Source organism: Megascapheus bottae, chromosome 25 (assembly GCF_031878675.1).
Source record: "Megascapheus bottae isolate mThoBot1 chromosome 25, mThoBot2.hap1, whole genome shotgun sequence".
NCBI classification, from domain to species: domain Eukaryota; kingdom Metazoa; phylum Chordata; class Mammalia; order Rodentia; family Geomyidae; genus Megascapheus; species Megascapheus bottae.
This window is the reverse complement of record NC_143533.1, coordinates 9,918,522-9,937,840: the sequence shown is the minus strand read 5'-3', so window position 1 is coordinate 9,937,840 and position 19,319 is coordinate 9,918,522. Positions and strand designations below refer to the sequence as shown.

General features: G+C 36.4%; 1 protein-coding gene across 11 annotated transcripts in view; it reads right to left on the bottom strand.

Annotated features, from left to right (window-relative positions):
* The window catches only part of Herc1 (HECT and RLD domain containing E3 ubiquitin protein ligase family member 1), a 183,000-nt gene that overhangs the window by 96,140 nt on the left and 67,541 nt on the right, over window positions 1-19,319 (bottom strand). For all 11 annotated transcript variants that reach the window (XM_090358216.1, XM_090358217.1, XM_090358226.1 and 8 more), the window contains 12 exons: window positions 18,111-18,236; window positions 16,958-17,179; window positions 14,464-14,616; window positions 14,212-14,344; window positions 13,015-13,206; window positions 11,662-11,883; window positions 9,189-9,362; window positions 7,203-7,317; window positions 6,993-7,113; window positions 5,051-5,222; window positions 1,003-1,315; window positions 121-241 (listed from right to left, as the gene is read on the bottom strand). In XM_090358216.1, the coding sequence (XP_090214342.1) occupies window positions 121-241; window positions 1,003-1,315; window positions 5,051-5,222; window positions 6,993-7,113; window positions 7,203-7,317; window positions 9,189-9,362; window positions 11,662-11,883; window positions 13,015-13,206; window positions 14,212-14,344; window positions 14,464-14,616; window positions 16,958-17,179; window positions 18,111-18,236 (2,064 nt within the window). The remainder of the gene's footprint in view (window positions 1-120; window positions 242-1,002; window positions 1,316-5,050; window positions 5,223-6,992; window positions 7,114-7,202; window positions 7,318-9,188; window positions 9,363-11,661; window positions 11,884-13,014; window positions 13,207-14,211; window positions 14,345-14,463; window positions 14,617-16,957; window positions 17,180-18,110; window positions 18,237-19,319) is intronic.

Sequence of the window (19,319 nt, the reverse complement as noted above, 5' to 3'; positions counted from 1 at the left end):
GATCTCATTTCTATTCTATTCTTTGTGAAGGTTTTATGTCTAAACATAAATTTCTCTAGCCAAGCCTTATATATCTATATCTTGAAAATAAAAATTTTTATTGAATGTAAAAATACCTACCAGGACATAACTCTCTTCATCAGATTCAGGCTGAGACAAATCAGACTCGCTCCTCGATTTGATCAATCTATAACTTGGACTTGCATGGACTAGCCGATTCTCTGCAGTAAGACTTTCACTCCTGTCTCAACATGGACAAAGGAAAGTTTTTTGATTCGAAGGTGTTAGGGAACACAACACTGAATGCAACTAGTAACACAGATGATATATACACATGGGCAAGTAATTGTATCTGTTGATCAAAGTCTTGTGATTTAAAAGGGTTTTATGCTTGGATATCAAAATAACTTTATGGGCCAAGCACCTGCAACTCATACCATTTATCCAACTAACTATTCAGGGGGCAGAATTCAGGAAGACTGAGGTTCCAAGCCAGCCTGGGCAAAAAAGTTCCCAAGACTCCATTTCAACAGAAAGAGTTGTACATAGTGGCAACTGTCTGTCATCCTAACTACAATGGAAAGAGTAAACAGGAGCTGAAGGATTAGGCTTTCTCAGGCCAAAAGCAACCCTTTATTTAAACAAACAAAAGCAAAAAAAAAAAAAAAAAGCTGCAAGTAGGGAGCAAACAATAGAATACTACCTAGCAAGCACAAAGCCCCAAATCCGAGTTCTACTCTCTAATATCACACACACTGAAGTAGAGATGAAAATACATTTCAACTGCTAACTTCATATGTGTGAAAAACTGCTTCCTCATATAATCAGAAGTTTATGTTCCATGCTGCTCTGGTATCCCTGTTTCTGTTTCTGTAAATTCATCCCAGTCGATTTACATTTCTTCTTGTCTTTGGTAACTTCAGAACACCAACTTTTGAGAAACATTTCAATAAAGAATAACAAAGGGAAAATGCTAATTTCTAAGTTTCTAGTCAGGCCCACCTGGTCATAAGTCCACTCCCTTCAGACACACTTGTAGAAGGCTGCTGCAACTGTCCCTCTTCCCTTCGCTTCTGGAGCTCATCAATCACAGGACTTACTCCTAATATTAACAGGGCACAGCGGTGGATCACAGAGTTGCAGGCAGCAGTGTACACATCCTGACCCTCAGGAAGGTCTGTGCTGACCCTTCGCTCTTGCTGAGACTGTGGAGGTGGATCATCAGCTCGAGCCCCAGACCCTGCCCCACTGTTCATTCTATCTCGATCTCGGCTACGAGCTACTTCACGGGCTGAGAGGAAACACTGAAAGATTTCTGTAACATGCAACACAAAAACAAGGTCTTAACACATGGGGAGAGAAGAGCAAAGAAAATAACAATAAAAATGGTCAAAAAGTTTGGATCATAACCATACAAAAGGAGGGAAAAATCATATTTTCAACATTAAATATAACATAATGACTTAACATTATATTAAACGTATTAAAACATTATACTTTTCATAGGAAATAGTCATACAACGTTATAGAATTTAAATTTAGCTGACTGTATTTTGAAAGAATTAAGATCATGTCATTTTTGTTGTTGTTCAAGACCAGGGTTCTAACTCAGTACCTAATGCTTTTGCTCACTGGTTAGCACTCTACCAAATGAGCCATGCCTCCAAACCCATGTCGTCTTAGAATATGACAATTTGGCTGGGCGCGGTGGCTCATGCCTGTAATCCTAGCTACTAAGGAGGCTGAGTTCAAACCCCAGAACTGACAAGAAAAAAGAAAAAAAAGAAAAGGGAAAGGGAAAAGGAAAAGGAAAAGGAAAGGGAAGAAAATGCTCTTTAACTTGTCTTTACCCAAACACTGTAAACCCTTTGGGAAGAATCTCCTTCACACACTGTCAACCAGAGAGCAGCCCCAATATATCTCTTAGAAACATGCCTAGAGTTCATTTTTCTAGTCCAGATACCCATAAATCTCAATCATTCCTTCATCAATCTCTTGTTGTGTACAAATGATTATGTAAGCATAATTCTTTGGTCATATTATTTTCTCCCTATCTTCCTTCAGTAGTACTGGGATATCAACTCCAGGGTCTCACCCTTCCTAGATTGGCACTCTACCACCACAGCATGTCAATAGCCCACTTTTGTCATTTCGTTAAGATTATACCCTTGTGAAGATCTCCATGTACTTTATAAAATTAATAAAACATGCATTTTATCAGTTCTTATGTTAACTTAATTCCTAGATTCAAATAAAAATTCCTAGATTCCTAGATCCAATCAAAGACCACATAAGAACTAAGAAAGAGTACATCTCTCCATACTGCCCCCCCCCCACTTACAGTTTCAACAAGTTTGATCAGTAGAGTGTGATCAGTAGATTTCATAGTGAGTTCCGGACTGGTAGCAGCAGTTTGTGTGAGCACTTGTTAGAAAATGAATTCTGAGTCCAATCTCTTATTTCTGAATCAGAAGATCTAAGAGTAGAGCCTAGGAATCTGCCCTTTTATCAAGGCTTCTAGCTAATTATTTTAAAGCCCAATAAAGCCCATGAAGCACTAGATTCACAGGTTTCAAAGAAAATATAGTGAAAAGCTCAATCTCTCCTTCCACAGTACATATAATTTTTAATGTCCACACTTTGCTGTATCTTAAAAGCATTAAATATAAAAGTATTTACTGAAATAATATCTGGTTATGTTACATAGGCAAGACTGACTCCACAGTCTAAAGTCATCATTAAGAAGGTCTATTTGATGTCAGCTCTTTCTTATTTCACAAATATGGAATATTAATGGAGTTAGCAAGTTTTTAATGCACACTGATGTTATAGTAATAGATATTTCTCAATAGCTGAAAACCATGGTTAAATTTAGAAATTTTTCTAAAAATTTCAAGTTTAGAGTAGCATTCTTTGTTTTTGTCAGTTGTGGGGCTTGAACACGGGGCTTGGGTGCCGTTCCTGAGCCTCTGGTGTGCTCAGGACCAGCGTCCTACCACTTTAGCCATAGCATTATTTCTGGTTTTTAAGTAGTTAATTGGAGATGAGAGTCTTATGGGGATTTTTCTGCCTAGGCTGGCTTCAAACCTCAATCCTCAGATCTCAGCCTCCTGACTAGCTAGGATTACAGGCATTAGCCACTGGTGCCTAGCTAGAGTAGCATTCTTAATGGGAAAGTCAGACCAAAGTTAGTAAAATGCTGAGCTCATTTGTTAATATGGAAATTAAAATTTTAAAATTGGATCTGCAAATTTATAAAATTATTAAGATAGTATTTTAATCATGTTGTTAAAATCCCTTCTATAAAATTATTTTTAAAAAACCTTCAAAGACTAGTAATTAGGATAATGGCATTGGAGTTTCAGCAGATCTGGTTCTAATTCTATAGTTGTTATTGTGACCCAGAGAATGTAGTTTTGCCTCCATAAATCTCAATTTATTCGTGTTTACAATCGAATAAAACTAGAACTTATCTCATAATTACCATTAGAATTGTGAGTTAATCTCTATGAAGCCCTTGACCCACTGCCCAATATATAACGGATGTTCAAGTATCACTGGTACTTTCAATATTATTTTTTAATTAAAGAATTTATTAACATTGATTTTTACATCATATTTCAAATGACATGTTAAACAAGTATTCAAGAAGGGAATCTCTATATATAGTCACTGGCACTTAGATTTTAGAACATAATTAAATTAGCTGAGGGTTTGTATGTCATACATACATATTAATCTATGTGATAAAATATTATGCCTATAAAGTCAGATTTTTATGTTTATGTAGTTATGTTTATATTTCCAATACCATGTCTTTAATATTGGGTACGCAAATACTGAGTCATTGATTTTGTACTGTTTGGGTCTAATAGCCCTTTCAAAATTATTACTCAGTATCCACTATGCTTTCTTTAATTGAAGGATCTATTTTGTTACTGGGTTGCTCTCTTTGATCTTAGTAACTACTAGGAATTTCTAAACTGAATTTTAAGTTCAATTGCAAAAATTCTCTCAACATAGGTTTTAAGATACAATGTTCTCTCTCACAGTGTCAGAACTTTTTCCCCATTTGAATCTTGCTTATTTTTTAATTAAAGTGGTCTTGTCTTACAAACATTTCAACATTGTTTTTAGAGTATGTAGAACATAAATAAATTGACAATAAGTGTCAAGTTGATTGGAATAAACTGAATCTCAACACCACTACACAGCAGGCCATGTTTTTTTCAGCTACAGACATAATATCCACTTTATCTTAAAATAGTCAAATCACTCAAAGGACATTAATGAATTCTTTAAAAGCTTTGATATATCTCATTAAACATATAATCACCTTAAAAGTTATCTGGAGCCTTGGATTATAAAATCTTTTTTTTTTTTTTGCCAGTCCTGGGCTTAAACTCAGAGCCTGAGAACTATCCTTGGACTTTCTCAAGGCTGGAGCTCTACCACTTGAGCCACAGCACCACTTACGGCTTTTTTCTATGTATGTGGTACCGAGGAATCGAACCTGGGTCTTTGTGGATGCTAGGCAAGCACTCTACCACTAGGCCAAACTTCCAGCCCCTTGGATTATAAAATCTTGACGTTTTCATGACTTACCCAGTGGCATCCTCACACTACTGTCTCACTATTGCTCTCATCTCTTGCTCCCTACTGAAATAGCAATGTAGTTGGAATTTATAATCTTTAAAGTTTTACATATGGAAAACAATCTTAACTCTCCTAAGAGACACAGCAAGATGATCCCTTCCTCTCCACAGAAAAGTCTGAATAGTAATTTTATGCATAAGGAACAGATACTGACATTCTTGTTTCCAAAACTTATTGGTCTAGAACACACACTACAAAAGCTTTAGGATGGTACTGGCACACTTGTAAGCGACCTCCTAACATGTTAGCTAAAGCAATTCTTATTACTAGTATGGTGTCAACTTCTTTCAGAAAAACTACATAGGCCCTTTGCCTTGCTCTCTAGTCAGTTTTCCTATGGAAAAAAAAGGCTGTCACAGGGTGTTCACTTCGAAAGAAGGAAGGGTGCACTCACTGCCAGCTGTCATCACTTCATGCTCCCGCTCTTCCTCTTCATCCTCTGGTTCTACATGCCCCTCCTCCCGGTCTCGCTCAGCCTGCTCTTCCATTTCTGCTTCTTCATCGATGGTCCGGGTAAATGAATGCTCTTGAGGATCAACGTCGGCAGAATCTTGATTGTCTGAAATCTTTTTTTAAAAAAATGACCAAAACACACTACTAAATATATTTCTCAAAAGCCTTTAAATTTTTCATGACCCACAACCCCCCCAAAAAAATCTCAGAATAAAGCACAAATAAAAACTTTTAAGTAGATCCATAATAAAAGTTACTTTGTAATTCATAATTGGTAAATTAGGAATTTTTCAGAGATAGGGTTAGCAGTTGCGTTCATACAGTACATAAATCATTTATCCCCATAATACATGAATTTCAAATTTGAGCTTTAACAAAATGGCAAGTTAATATACTTCATAATTTCTAGTCACTCCCAAAAAGTTGTGGACACAAACACTAGGTCAGTGCATGCCAAAAGTCTACCAGATAGCGGTGTGTGTGTATGTGTGTGTGTGTGTGTGTGTGTGTCTGTCTGTCTGTCTGTCTGTCGTGGGGCTTGAACTCTGGGCCAACCACTAGGTCAGTACATGCCAAAAGTCTACCAGACAGCTGTGTGTGTGTGTGTGTGTGTGTGTGTGTGTCTGTCTGTCTGTCTGTCTGTACATGCCAAAAGTCTACCAGACAGCTGTGTGTGTGTGTGTGTGTCTGTCTGTCTGTCCGTCCGTCCGTCTGTCGTGGAGCTTGAACTCTGGGCCAACCACTAGGTCAGTACATGCCAAAAGTCTACCAGACAGCTGTGTGTGTGTGTGTGTGTGTGTGTGTGTGTGTGTGTGTGTGTGTGTATGTGTGTGTGTGTCTGTCTGTCTGTCTGTCTGTCTGTCGTGGGGCTTGAACTCTGTGCCTGGGCACTATCCCTGAGCTCTTTAGCTCAACATTACTGCCCTACCCCTTGAGTCACAGCGCCAGGTACAAAGTTTTGGTAAATGTTTCTTTTTTTTTTTTTGGTAAATGTTTCTGAAGATGGTACTCCAGGCTTTATTTATAATTACAGGATGATGTTACCAGGATCGCCAAACACTTTAAAAGTCACCTTATTTTTGTTCCTAGAGTTACTCTGTACCTAAATGATAGCTTTCATCTTCACTTTCAGTAGAAGACAAGTTCAATAATAAGAAAGTCTTTTTTCATGTGACAACTCTCTTTTATTTTCACTTTTCTAGACCAAACATTTCTACTACTGTCAAATTCTTTCATAGGATGAGTTTAAGATCTTCTATCAATTCAATGTATTAATGTCTCTAATAATTTCTGTCATCCTAAATTAAATAAGATAATCAAAATGTGGCCGATCAGCATAAAAAATTAAGTAATGTTCTCTGTGACCTGGACAATTCATCATTGCTAATATTACTTGTACAGAATAATATCACTTATTCAGTCTACTATTTTAGCAGTTCTATTATACTTGATGAATCAAACCGAAATCTTTCATTTTTTTTTCACTAGAAAATTAAATATCCAACTAGCACCAGTGGCTCATGCCTGTAATTCTAGCTACTCAGGAGGCTAAGATTGGAGGACTGTGTTGGTAGCACAGGCAGTAAGGTTCACAAGACTCTCATCTTCAATTAACCACCAGAAAACAAAACAAAACAAACAAACAAAAAAACGAGGAAATGGTGCTGTGGCTCAAAGTGGTACAACACTTTAGCCTTGAGGGAAAATACTGGACAGCGCCCAGGTCCTGAGTTCAAGCCCTATGACTGACAAAAAATAATAATCATAAGTAAATACCCAACATAAATTGAGCATATTTTTCTCACATAAACCAGTAAGAGGACATAAACAGATATTTCTCAGGGCTTTCAGAAAAGCAGAAATTAAATGATTTCCAACTTTACCCATCTGTCTCGTGATGATGACCTGGTTTGGATAAGTTCAAGGTTCTTGCAAGCAAGTAAACGACTTCGAACTTTGTATACACAACGGTACACTTCTGATAAGCTTTTACCAGGTTGGTACCTAAACAAGAAATCAAAATTTAAAAGTTATCTAATTTCTAGTATCAGGAGAGCAAATATTTGTCTGAGGATAGTTTTTAAGTTACTTGCCGGCTTTCTCCACATGCTTGACTAAGTAAGTTTGTGTGTTTCAGAAGTGCTGCAAGAACAAATCGAGACACCGTATCCAAGAGTGACTCATTACCCAAAGTTGCACTGTCCCAATCTGAAAATAAAAATAACACAAAGGTCTTTAAAAGGGGCTTAGAAAACAGTTCTGAGAAAATTCTAATAGCTCTGTCTAATCAAAAACCTGAATTTTTAAAATCCTTTTTCTTAACTCTTACTCCACAAATGTATTGTTCCAGGTGCTAAGATACAAATTTGTAAGTCTGATTTTATTTACAAAAAATAAAAGCCAATTAAAAGTAAAAGCAAATAAATAAAAATAAAAGTAAAAACAAAACTACATAAATAATCATTTAAAAAAAGAAAAAATGGAAAAAGTAAAAACATTTACTATTTTTATGACAGAAGGAAAAAAACTGAAAAAAATGGGAAGAAAACTAAAGGTAGGGGCCAGGAGCGTAGCCTAGTGGTAAAGTACTCGCCTACCATGCACAAAGCCCTGCATTTGATTCTTCGTTAACCACATACACAGAAAAGGCCAGAAGTGGCACTGTGGCGCAAGTGGTAGAGCACTTGTTTTGAGCAAAACATGTCCAAAGACAGTGCCCAGGCCCTGAGTTCAAGCCCCAGGGCTGGTAGGAAAAAAAACAAAACTAAAGATAGAATACAGAATAACATGACAAAAGACAACTATAGATATGTTACTCAGAACAATATGGGTCAAAGGAATACAGGAGCAAAACATAAATCAGATACAGTCCTTGAAAATTTATATATAACATTTTACTAATAAGGTAATATTAGCAATGGAAATACCATTATGTATTTACATCCTACTTTATTATTGTATTTATTTAATAGCATATCTTATCTCAAGTTGGTATGTCTATCAACACTGTGAAGTGAGCAAGTGTTTGTAAAGTATAAAGATACAAGGCCAGGTGTGGTGGCTCACGCCTGTAATCCTAGCTACTCAGGAGACTGAGATCTGAGGATTGTGGTTCAAAGCCAACACCGGCACTATAGTGTGTGAGATTCTTATCTGTAATTAATCACCAGAAACCGGGGAAGTGGCTCTGCGGCTCAAGGGGTAGGGCCATAACCTTGGGCAGAAGAACTCAGGATCACAATTCAAATCCCACAACAAGGAAGGAAGGAAGGAAGGAAGGAAGGAAGGAAGGAAGGAAGGAAGGAAGGAAGGAAGGAAGGAAGGAAGGAAGAAAGGAAGGAAGGAAGGAAGGAAGGGTAAGAGGGAGGGGAGGGGAAGAAGAAAGAAAAAAATTATGAAGAAACATTATCAAGGTCTACAGCTTAAACTTCTAAGTACACTTCCTTTCAGCTTTAAACCAGGATTTACCAAAAAAAGCAAGACTCTCTTATGAGATTCAATTACAAGCATGAGATACTTCATTAAAATGTTTTATTACTTAAACCTCATTTTTACACAGTAGGCTTCCTATAGGATAGTACATATAAAAACAAATACCTAAGATATTGATCACACAGGAAAATAACAAATTATTTTTAAATTTTTATAAACAATTAAAAATATTTATTACTTCCAAGGGCCGAGAGTTTGGCCTAGTGGTAAAGTGCTTGCCTAGCATGCATGAAGACCCGGGTTCAATTCCTCAGTACCACGTACATAGAAAAAAGCCGTAAGTGGTGCTGAAGCTCAAGTGGTAGAGCTCAAGCCTTAAGGAAAGCCCAAGGACAATGTTTAGGCCCTGAGTTCAAGCCCCATGACTGACAAAAAAAATGCTTATTACTTCCAATAGAGTAGTTCCTGTTGCTTTCTATTTATATATACTGTATACATTTTAGTCAGAATTATGGGATTGATATATATGTATATATATATATATATATCTTTCCCAGACTGACTTTGAACCATGATCCTCAGATCCTGAGTAGCCAAGATTATAGACATGAGCCACCATCCACTTACATATTTATTCCTTATCTTACCTTTACTAACAGCATAATCCTGCATGCTGATCCAAAGGCTTCGAGCAGGCTCTTTTGAACAACCCAATGCCAAGTCTACATAGACAGCAATTTCAGGCCGCAATTTGTAATCAAAAGGCTTCTGTTCTTCATTTCCTGAAAGAGCTACTTCTAAGAGACAACTCATACATTTATCTAAAGAAAAAGAAAGTAACAGTCAAATTACCAATTTTAAATGTCACAAATTTCAGTGCTACAACTAAAATCTTACCCCATTCTTTAATGATTAAGAAATTATATACTTCAAATCATTAAAGGTAAAATTCTCTAATGTTTTTCAGGTAGAGATAAGATTTCCCTTCAGGGATGAGTTCAGGGTAGGTAGAAGATAGGGACATAAAATGTCTGAGGATGGGCCTGGAGTTTGGCCTAGTGGTTAAAGTGTTTGCCTAGCATGCACGAAGACCCGGGTTTGATTCCTTGGTACCATATACATACAAAAAAGCCGGAAGTGGTGCTGAGGCTCAAGTGGTAGAGCTCTAGCCTTGAGAAAGTCCAAGAACAGTGCTCAGACCCTGAACTCAAGCCCAGGACTGGCAAAAAAAAAAAAAAAAAAAAAAAATGTCTGAGGTACACAAACAGCACAATCTTTTAGAAGATAAACTGTCTAGTTCAAAATGGAATGGTATTCTCTGGGAGAAAAATGGGACTATGTGGAAAGAGACTATAAGGAAGTTTTAGGTTTTATTTCCCTCTAGATTAAGAGGGAACAAAGATGCTATTAACAAAGCAGTATTAACAATTTCTCAAATGACAAGTACAGGTGGCTCCTAACATTTTAATAGTATACTTGTCAGTCAGAATGCACATATTAAAAAACAAAAACAAGTCCAAATGGCTGGGTACCCTTGCTACTCAGAAGGTAGAGATCTGAGGACTGGTTAGAAGTCAGCATAAGCAAGAAAGTCTGTGAAATCCTTATCTCCACCAAATAACCAAAAGAGCTAGAAATGGATGTATGTGCTTTAAGTGGTAGATGCTAGCCCTGAGCAAAAAAAGTTCTAGGATATTGTCTAGGCTCATAATTGATACACCAGGACCACCACAGTGGTGGTGGTGGGGAAAAAGCAAACAAACAAAAAAACTGGTCCTCTTGATTTTGATCAAGTATCAAAAGTCAATATAATGGGCCTGGAGTGTGGCCTAGTGGTAGAGTGCTTCCCTAGCATGCATGAAGATGCGGGTTCAATTTCTCAGTATTATATTCAAGAAGAAGCCAGAAGTGGTGCTGTGGCTCAAGTTGTAGAATGCCAAGCCTTGAGAAAAGCCCAAAGACAGTGCTCAGGCCTTGAGTTCAAGCCCCAGGAATGGCATAAAAAAAAAGAGAGAGAGAGTTATAAAATCTTTTTCTTTACACAAAAAAATATTTGGGGGGCTGGAAGCCAGTAGCCTAGTGGTAGAGTGCTCACCTAGCATGTACGAAGCCCTGGGTTGAATTCCTCAGTACCATATACACAGAAAAAAGCTGGAAGTGGTGTGTGGCCTAAGTGGTAGAATGCTAGCCTTGAGAAAGCCCAAGGACTGTGCCCAGACCCTGAGTTCAAGCCCCAGGACTGGGGGCGGGGGGAGAGAATATTTTGCTGGGAGCCAGTGGCTGACACCTGTAGTCCTAGATAGTCAGGAGAATGAAATCAGTTCTAAGTCTATCAGTGCAGTAAAAAAATGAGAAATTCTTATCTTTAATTAACCAGCAAAGAGCACGGGTTCAAATTGTGGACAATCAAATCTTGAGGGGAAAAAAAGCTAAGGGATAGTGCCAAAACCTTGCATTCAAGTCTAGACCCAGAAAGACTACAACATATTGACTCCCTTTCTTCTCTAAACTCTCATGTCCCATGGTATGATTTATCTAATCTTATATAAAACAACTAGATCATCTGTTGAGTCCTGGGATAAGCCTTGCATTAAATCTGAGGGAAAGACAAGATGAAAAAGGTTAATGGAAATCCTCAAGAACACCGTAGAAGAGAAGAACAGAAGACTACCACTCACACCTAAGGGGGATTTGAAAACAGGATACTAGTCAATCATGATAGGTACTCTAACAAGGCTTTGAACTTTTTTTTGGTATATATTAACAGGACTTCTATTATGGTAATTACATAAGTGTGAACAGTGTATTCTGAACAAGTTCATGTGGGAATGGTGAATAATCTTCAAGCTTCAGTACATAATTCATAAAGTACTTTTCCCATAAGTTGTTCAAAATAAGTGATAAGAATGGGACTAGACATACAATTTCTACTTCAGGGGACTCCTATACTGTGCTACGGGAATTCAACTGTTTTTATTCCAGGGCTGCATACTATAGTCTCAGATCTCCCAATGTTGCAATTGTGCATAAGTTCCTTATTCAGCAAACTTTAGACCATGAGAAACTTCCAAAGGAGGTACAAACAACATAGATTTTAAATGACACACTGAAGCCTATTACCTAACTGAGGGGTGTCCATTTCTACACCATCACTGAAAAGTGGTGTTTTCATCCAATAAGCAGTATCCTGTTCCTCTGGAGACACAGGGGAACCCTGAAGCATGCCACCAAGACACCGCCCAATAAGGAGAGCAATTGTTCTTTCCAGATCCACAAGCCACACCCAAGACTGAGCAGGCTGAGGTAATGGTACACCAGCAGGGTCGATTACTTCTGGCCCACCTAAAAACAAAGGCAGAAGCAATTATATCTTTATTTTGGTAACTTTCAGATTCAAAAGCTTTCCCATGGTCTCTCATAGCACCACAATAAGATATTGAAGCAAAGTAATTTTACAATGAACACACACACACACCCTCTTGTATACCAAGCTAATTTAAAATATGTTCCAAAAAGTTGTTATCAAAATTTCATTTTGATATTTTCCTAATTTTAAACTTAACTATTAAAACAGCATATGACAAAATTATCCTAACAAATTCTATTCCTAGCTGGGTACTGGCGGCTCGCACATGTGATGCTAGGCTACTCAAGAGACTAAGATCTAAGAATTGTGATTCAAGCCAGCCCAGGCACGAAAGTCCATGAGACTCTTATCTCCAATTAACCACCAGAAAACCTGAAGTGGTGTTGTGGCTAAAGTGGTAGAGTGCTAGTCTTGAGCTGAAGAGCTCAGGGACAATGCCCAGGGACAGAGTTCAAGTCCCATGAGCAACAACAAAAAAAAGAAAAAGAAAAACAGATGATACAAATCACAGGAATAACTGAGTAGGATCACGGAAATGGAGAACAAAGGGTAAACAAATACAGCAGTGGCACTCAATAGACATATATATATATATATATATATATATATATGAGAATATATATATATAAGAGCGAGAAAGAGGGGGGGAGCTAAAATGCCAAATATTTAATTAGGTTTAAAAAACTAAAAACTTGCAATTCACAAATAAAACTTCATTGTATCCAACAATCCACTGATATAAAATGTATCATTTTAAACACTTCTAAGGAAAAAAATGATGCTGATTAAATTCTGACACTATGCTTTCCTAACATACATTGTAAGATACATCATAATTTCAACTATGTCAAAACTTGAATAAAGGTCTTAAAATGAGATACAATATTCATACCAAATGACCATAAGAATGTTTTTTTTTATCATTCTCAAGCAAAAAATCTGAGTTGTCCCATGTTAACTGTCCATATTTGACTGTAAACGCTTAGAACATAATCTTGTCCTCTTGATCACATGAAACACCCAGATGTTCCATGCTTTTACTTGATCTATACAAACGTACAACTTTTCTCAAAACCGTTATTTACCAGTTTATTGCTTTTTCTTACCATGAAGAGGCCACTGTAACTCTTGGTCTTCTAAAAGAGCAGCAGCTGGCAGGAGTCTATTAAGGCAATCAAGAGGTGGCAAGAGATCGAGGAGATAACTCAATAAAGGACGAGCCACTGACACCGGAAGTAATAGTAGTGAGTTAACAATCTGGCAGAGCATACTGCCTGCAGCTGAGACATATATCACATCTATAAAGGGCAAGAAATGTAACATGAATTGATCGTCTCAAATACATTTTAAAAAGCCAAAAAGTAAGAAATATTTTAGTTTAAATTTTCTTTGGTTTGGAGAAGTATAGTAGAATAATTTTATTATTCAATAATCTAACTGTTAGACAAAGAGTTCTTTGTTGAATACCCAACTTGGTAACTACAATCTTACTTGTAACTTACTTTAACAACAGACTGTAGAAAAGCATATATATCTTGCATGCTGACATTCAAATGATTATAACTGCTTTTCTCGAATAAATTATGAATGAGAAATTCATAATCTAATTCTTTTTTGTTTTGTTTGTTTTGTTTGTTCTTGTTTGTTTTGTTTTTCCAATAGTAGGACATAATGTAATTCTTATTTTTTAATTTACTCATATTTACAAGTACCTACAACAGACCAGGCACTGCTGTAAGTGAAGGATACAAAGCCATGCTCGGAGCACATTCCTGACTTGGTGGTGACATTCTATTAAGGAAGCCTTTTCTCTTTTTCAAACCAAATTTACTTTGTCAATTCAGATCATTTACAAATATCAGGGCTGACCTGACAAAGTGAGTGAGACCTTTTCTCAAATACAAAATAAAATGTATTGGAGGTACAACTCAAGTGGTAAAATGACAGCCAATGAGCAAGAATGTGAGGCATTGAATTCAAGTCCTAGTCTCAGGAAAGAAAGGAAAAAATGAAAAATAAAAACAAAAAGACTGCCGGACACCAGTGGCTTATGTGTATAATCGTAGCTACTGACGGGACTGAGATCTGAGGACTGAGGTTCAAAGCCAACCTGGAAAGAGAAGTCTCATGGTGCTGTGGCTCAAAGTGGTAGAGTGCACAAAGAGCTCAAGAGCAATACTCAAGCCCCAAGTTTAAGCACCATGACCAAAAAAATAATAATATCCCTCTTGAAGTTTTGGGTGAGGGGGTTGATTCTGGCTTTTTAGCTACTAGTTAAATGTGAAATTTAGTACCAAACTCACTTCTTAATTTTTCTCCAACAGTGCCATTCCAAGGACTCTCTTTGAGCAAATTTGCAGACCGTGAATAAATATCTGTGGCATGAGGCAACAAGAGCTGAAGATGTTTATGAAGCAAGGCCACACTGCTTGAATTCTGAGAAGAAAAAAGTTCCCAAATTCTCACTTTGCAAGATGTAAGGTACAAAAATATTATGTTACAACCAATTCTGAGTTTCAAGGTCCCTGGTGTATCACAGGCAAATAATTACTTACCTCACTAATGTTGTTAATATGACAAAATGCAAGCAGCTGTTTCTGTAGTGAGCACAGGAGTTCATGAAGATGAGCAGGCTGACTGTTCTCTGATGATGATGTTCCAAGAAGAAATTTATCACTATTCTTTTCCAGCTCTCCAAATGCTTGATCCTAAAATGACATGTAAGAATATATTTGAAATCTATGAAAATAACGTAATATCTACCATTGTTTCTGATCTAAGATGTCATTATCTCTTTTCTCCATTACCTACTTGTAAATCTTTGTCATAATCCTTGTGTTATTTGCTATTGAATGGTGAACTTTATCAAGAAATTTCATTTGCTTTTGCATTTCAAAAAGAAATTCACAAATTTTACCACAGAAATTGAGCAAAAAGAAGCTCAGGGATGGTGCCCAAGTCCTAAGTTCATGCCTTAGGACTGGCAAAAGAAAAAGAAAAAAAGAAAGGACAGATGGATGGATAAATTGATACATAGGAAAATAAACATCACTGAAGGGGCTAAGAACAGTTCTGCGGATAACTCTTGAAACACTTTTTGAAGTTAAAAATATTTTTAAAAAGAAATAATGTGAAAAAATTAGAAAATACTAAAACTATATTTTAGAAAAGTTAAAATTCACCATTAGGGGGCCAAAAGAAAGGCCTGGGGGTAGAATGCTCGCCTAGATGCACAATGACCAGGGTTCGATTCCTCTGTACCACATACATAGAAAAAAGCTGGAAATGGTACTGGGGCTCAAGTGGTAGAGCTCTAGTCTTGAGAACTCAGGCCCTGAGTTAATGCCCCAAAACTACCCCACCACAAAAAAAAATCCTCAGTTGGCGAATCACTAAAAGAAAATTACAAACAACATATTTTGAGTTATTTCTTTTTTGATTTTTTCTTTTGATTTTTTTTTTCATAAAACAATCTATTTTAATATACTCTTAATAATGTGCATATAAGTTTTCAGATAACATTTTACTAATACATAATTGACATAATCATTCCTCTATTTTCAGTTACTTCTAATTTTTATTTCTTATAAATACTAATACCAATATTTATGTTTAGAATTTAGCCTATTTAAAATGTACAAGATTAGAATATGTGAATACTTGAAGATCCACGCTATCCACTGCCAAAAAGCACCATTATTTAAAATCTTAAAATATGACAAGTTTAGCTTAAACTGCTTCATAAGCAAATGATAATTTGTAGCTTTAGCCCCAAAACAGTGTCTTTTATTTCCATTTTCTCACAAAGAATACATCAGTGTCAGCTGCAATACATAAGGAAATCACTGCTTTAATGTAATATCAAAGTTCCTTACAATTTTAAGAAAAGATTTGTCATTAACAAATGGACAGACCATAATATTACTCCTTTGCTATTTAGCTCTCAGATGACATTTACATTTTTACATTTTACATTTACACAAAACAAAACAAATTCTATAAGAAGAATTTTCACTATGAGTAAGTCAACAGCTTTTTATTGTAGCAAGAATTGTACAGGAGAACGAATACATACATACATACATATATATACATATATATGCGTGTATATGCGTGTATATATATGTGTGTACACACACACACATACATATATATATATATATATATATATATATATATCCCTGGCCATCCAAAGGTATGAGACAACATGAAATAAGTAAATAAGTCAACTAAAAACTAAATAATGAAGTCAATTTAAAATAATACAAAATATAGGGTGTGCAGCTATTATCACATAGTGAGATGGGATTATTTGAATAGGTCAGGTATCACAAACTGGTAGAGAAAGAAGACAGATAAACCACATACAATTAAGGAAAAGGTAAGTACCGGTGAGGAAAGTGAGAAAGAGAACGATGAAGGGCCTATAAGTGTTCGGTTAAATACGAACAGATTATTCCAGTATGGAATGTGGGAAAGAAACCAGCTGTTAAGTCAACAGCTGTAATACTGTTATTATTAGCATTAGATCATGATTACCTGGGCTAGAGCCCAAAGAACTGGACTCAAGGTAAAATGGGTAGATACTATGAAAAATAGTATCTTAATTAGAAAGTTATAGTTCACTGTCTTTTCTCCTGACCAGCCTGTACATAATACCAATTGCAGTTGTGGAGTATATCTGGGTGAGAATAATCCCTTGCTCATCATTCTCTTCAACGATTTTTTTTAACTATTTTGATCTGCTTATTCCTTTTTTCCTTAAGTTCAAGCAAGTATTTATTTTAGTATAACAGGATAAAGTAGGCAGAGACAGAAAAATAAAAATATTTCCTGTTCTCCATATAGGAAATGGGAATTAAAGACTCATTATTCTTTATTAACAAAAGAAAAGTTTAACAAAATTATAAATTTCTTTGTAATGCCAATTACACATACTCTGGCTTCAATATTTCAAAAGATCAGATATATTTCTCTTGTATAGTATTAAATATTTAAATGTCAAACTATCCCTTCATTTTTTTTAACTATAATGTAAAAGCAACTTACTGTATAAAATCCTAAATTTCTTAAGAGAGTCTTCATCAAAATTTCTGCCAGATGAGTGTCTGGATGGCAACTTTGAGTGCCATAAGGCTGATCTGTGATGTTTCCATAGCTAGTACACACAGAAGAGAGGTCAGTGGCATCTGTAGGGGAGCTATAGCCAAGAAGGGAGGCCACATGGGTATGATCTTGCAAACTCGTCAGAATAATATCCAGTTGCATTCTCTAAATTACAATAAAAAGAACACATAATTAGCATCAAGTGCATTTATTGTAATACCCTAAAAGTGCAAGCTAAAATGGGATGTTGAGTATAATAATTTAAACATTACAGACAGGAATAGGAAATGTTAACAAATTATACTAAACACTATTCTAGACAATTACTAATGACAACTACTTATTTTGTTGTATAAAATAAAACACTTGAAATATGAACTAATGTAAAATAGTCACTAGAAAGCATCTATGGAAACTGTAATATGATAACCACTTTTTGTCTCAATGCTTAATCCTACAATGGACTTTTCTACTCGGTTCAGCAAAAACATATTTGTCTAAGTATACTTAATGAAAATGAAAAGAATAGGCATGCACATATCCTCAAATATTAGATCTTAGCAGTCATCTTTTAGTTTTTGTTTTTTGTTTTTTGGCCAGTCCTGGGGCTTGAACTCAGGGCCTGTACACTGTCTTTGGGTTTTTCTCAAGGCTAGCACTACCACTTAAGCCACAGCACCACTTCTGGCTTTTGTATGTGTGCGTGTGTGTGGTACCAAGGAACCTAATCCAGGGTTTCATGCATGCCAGGCAAGCACTATCCCACTAGGCCACACTCCAGGATCATCTTTTACTTTTTTAAATAAACAATTCCAGACAAAGTTCTTAATATGTAGAAGCATATGCCATTGATTTCAACGTAGCACACACAAAGGGTTCTGATTTGACAGCATCATCAACACTAGATAAATTAGTTATTACTTTAATAACTGGCCTCAATTTAATAAGTTATATTTGTTTCACCTAAGGTCACTAGACAGCTGAGAATTCTTCTAACATATAGTACTAAATAACTAGCATTTGCCAAACTACCAACACTTCTTGGACAGCTGATTCACTAGTGATATTACTAGTTTACTTATCATGCAAAGGTTACCTGTCCTTTAGATAAGCTCTCCCATCTATCGGGTCCTTGAGGTAAAAGAGAATGAAGTAATTCCATCCGTTCTCGTAATGGAGGTAATAGCATGGTTGCTCCCACTGACAGAGTTTCAATTACCACCTAATGTTAAAAGATAAAACTGGGTTGATTAGTCTGGTTCTTATATTTATAATAAAAACACATGAAAAATGCATCATCCACTGACTTAATTAGGATTATTGAAGTCTAAGATGACACCCAAGAAAAAGCCAAAACATTTTTGTAAAGCATATAAATCCTGTTCATGGCCAGGACAGTGGCCTAGTGGCAGAGTGCTTGCGCAGCATGCACAAAGCCCTGGTTTGATTCCTCAGTACCACATACACAGAAAAGGCTGAAAGTGGTGCTGTGGCTCAAGTGGTAGAGGGCCAGCTTTGGGAAAGCCCAAGGACAGGTTGTGAGTTCAAGCCCCAGGACTAGGAAAAAATAATCCTTGTTTAATTTTAAGAAGACTAGAGGGGGCAAATGTTGGATCTGCTATTAACCATCACACAGTGAGTATGTAGTGTGAGTTTACTGTTTGGGGGCTGGAACATGATATAGGTATAGAAATAAATAAAACAGACAGATATAAGCTTATCATATAGAGGGGGGAAAAAAGATCCTGAGCAAGTAAGCATAATTGTGAAAGAAGTCTTAGAAGGAAAGGCAAAACTAATAGAAACTGATTGAAGATCTGTGTAATTTTTCTGTGTATTTGCTTACACTGGGGCTTGAACTCAGGGCCTTGTACTCTTACTCAACTTTTTCACTCTCCCTGGTACTCTGCCTTTGAGCCATATCTCCAGTTCTGGCTTTTTGCTGGTTAATTAGAGATAAAAATTAACATGAATTTGTCTGCCAGACTGGCCCTGAATCTGAACTATTAGGATTATAGGCATGAGCCACCATCATCTGGCTTGTACCTTTTTAAATGTAAGCTATGGTTGAGTATTCTGCCCCACTGAATCATACAACATCATCCTTTTAGTGAAATTCCTTACAAAGCGGGCTATTCTACCACTTGATTATTTTCAAAATAAGGTTTCACTCTATCTATGGGCCAGGTTGGGCCACAATCCTTTCACTTGTGCTTCCCCGTGTTACTGGGGAGAGGAGATATGTGCCACTGTGCCTAGTCACTGTGCTTCCCTCATAACTAGGATAACAGGGATGAGCTGCCAC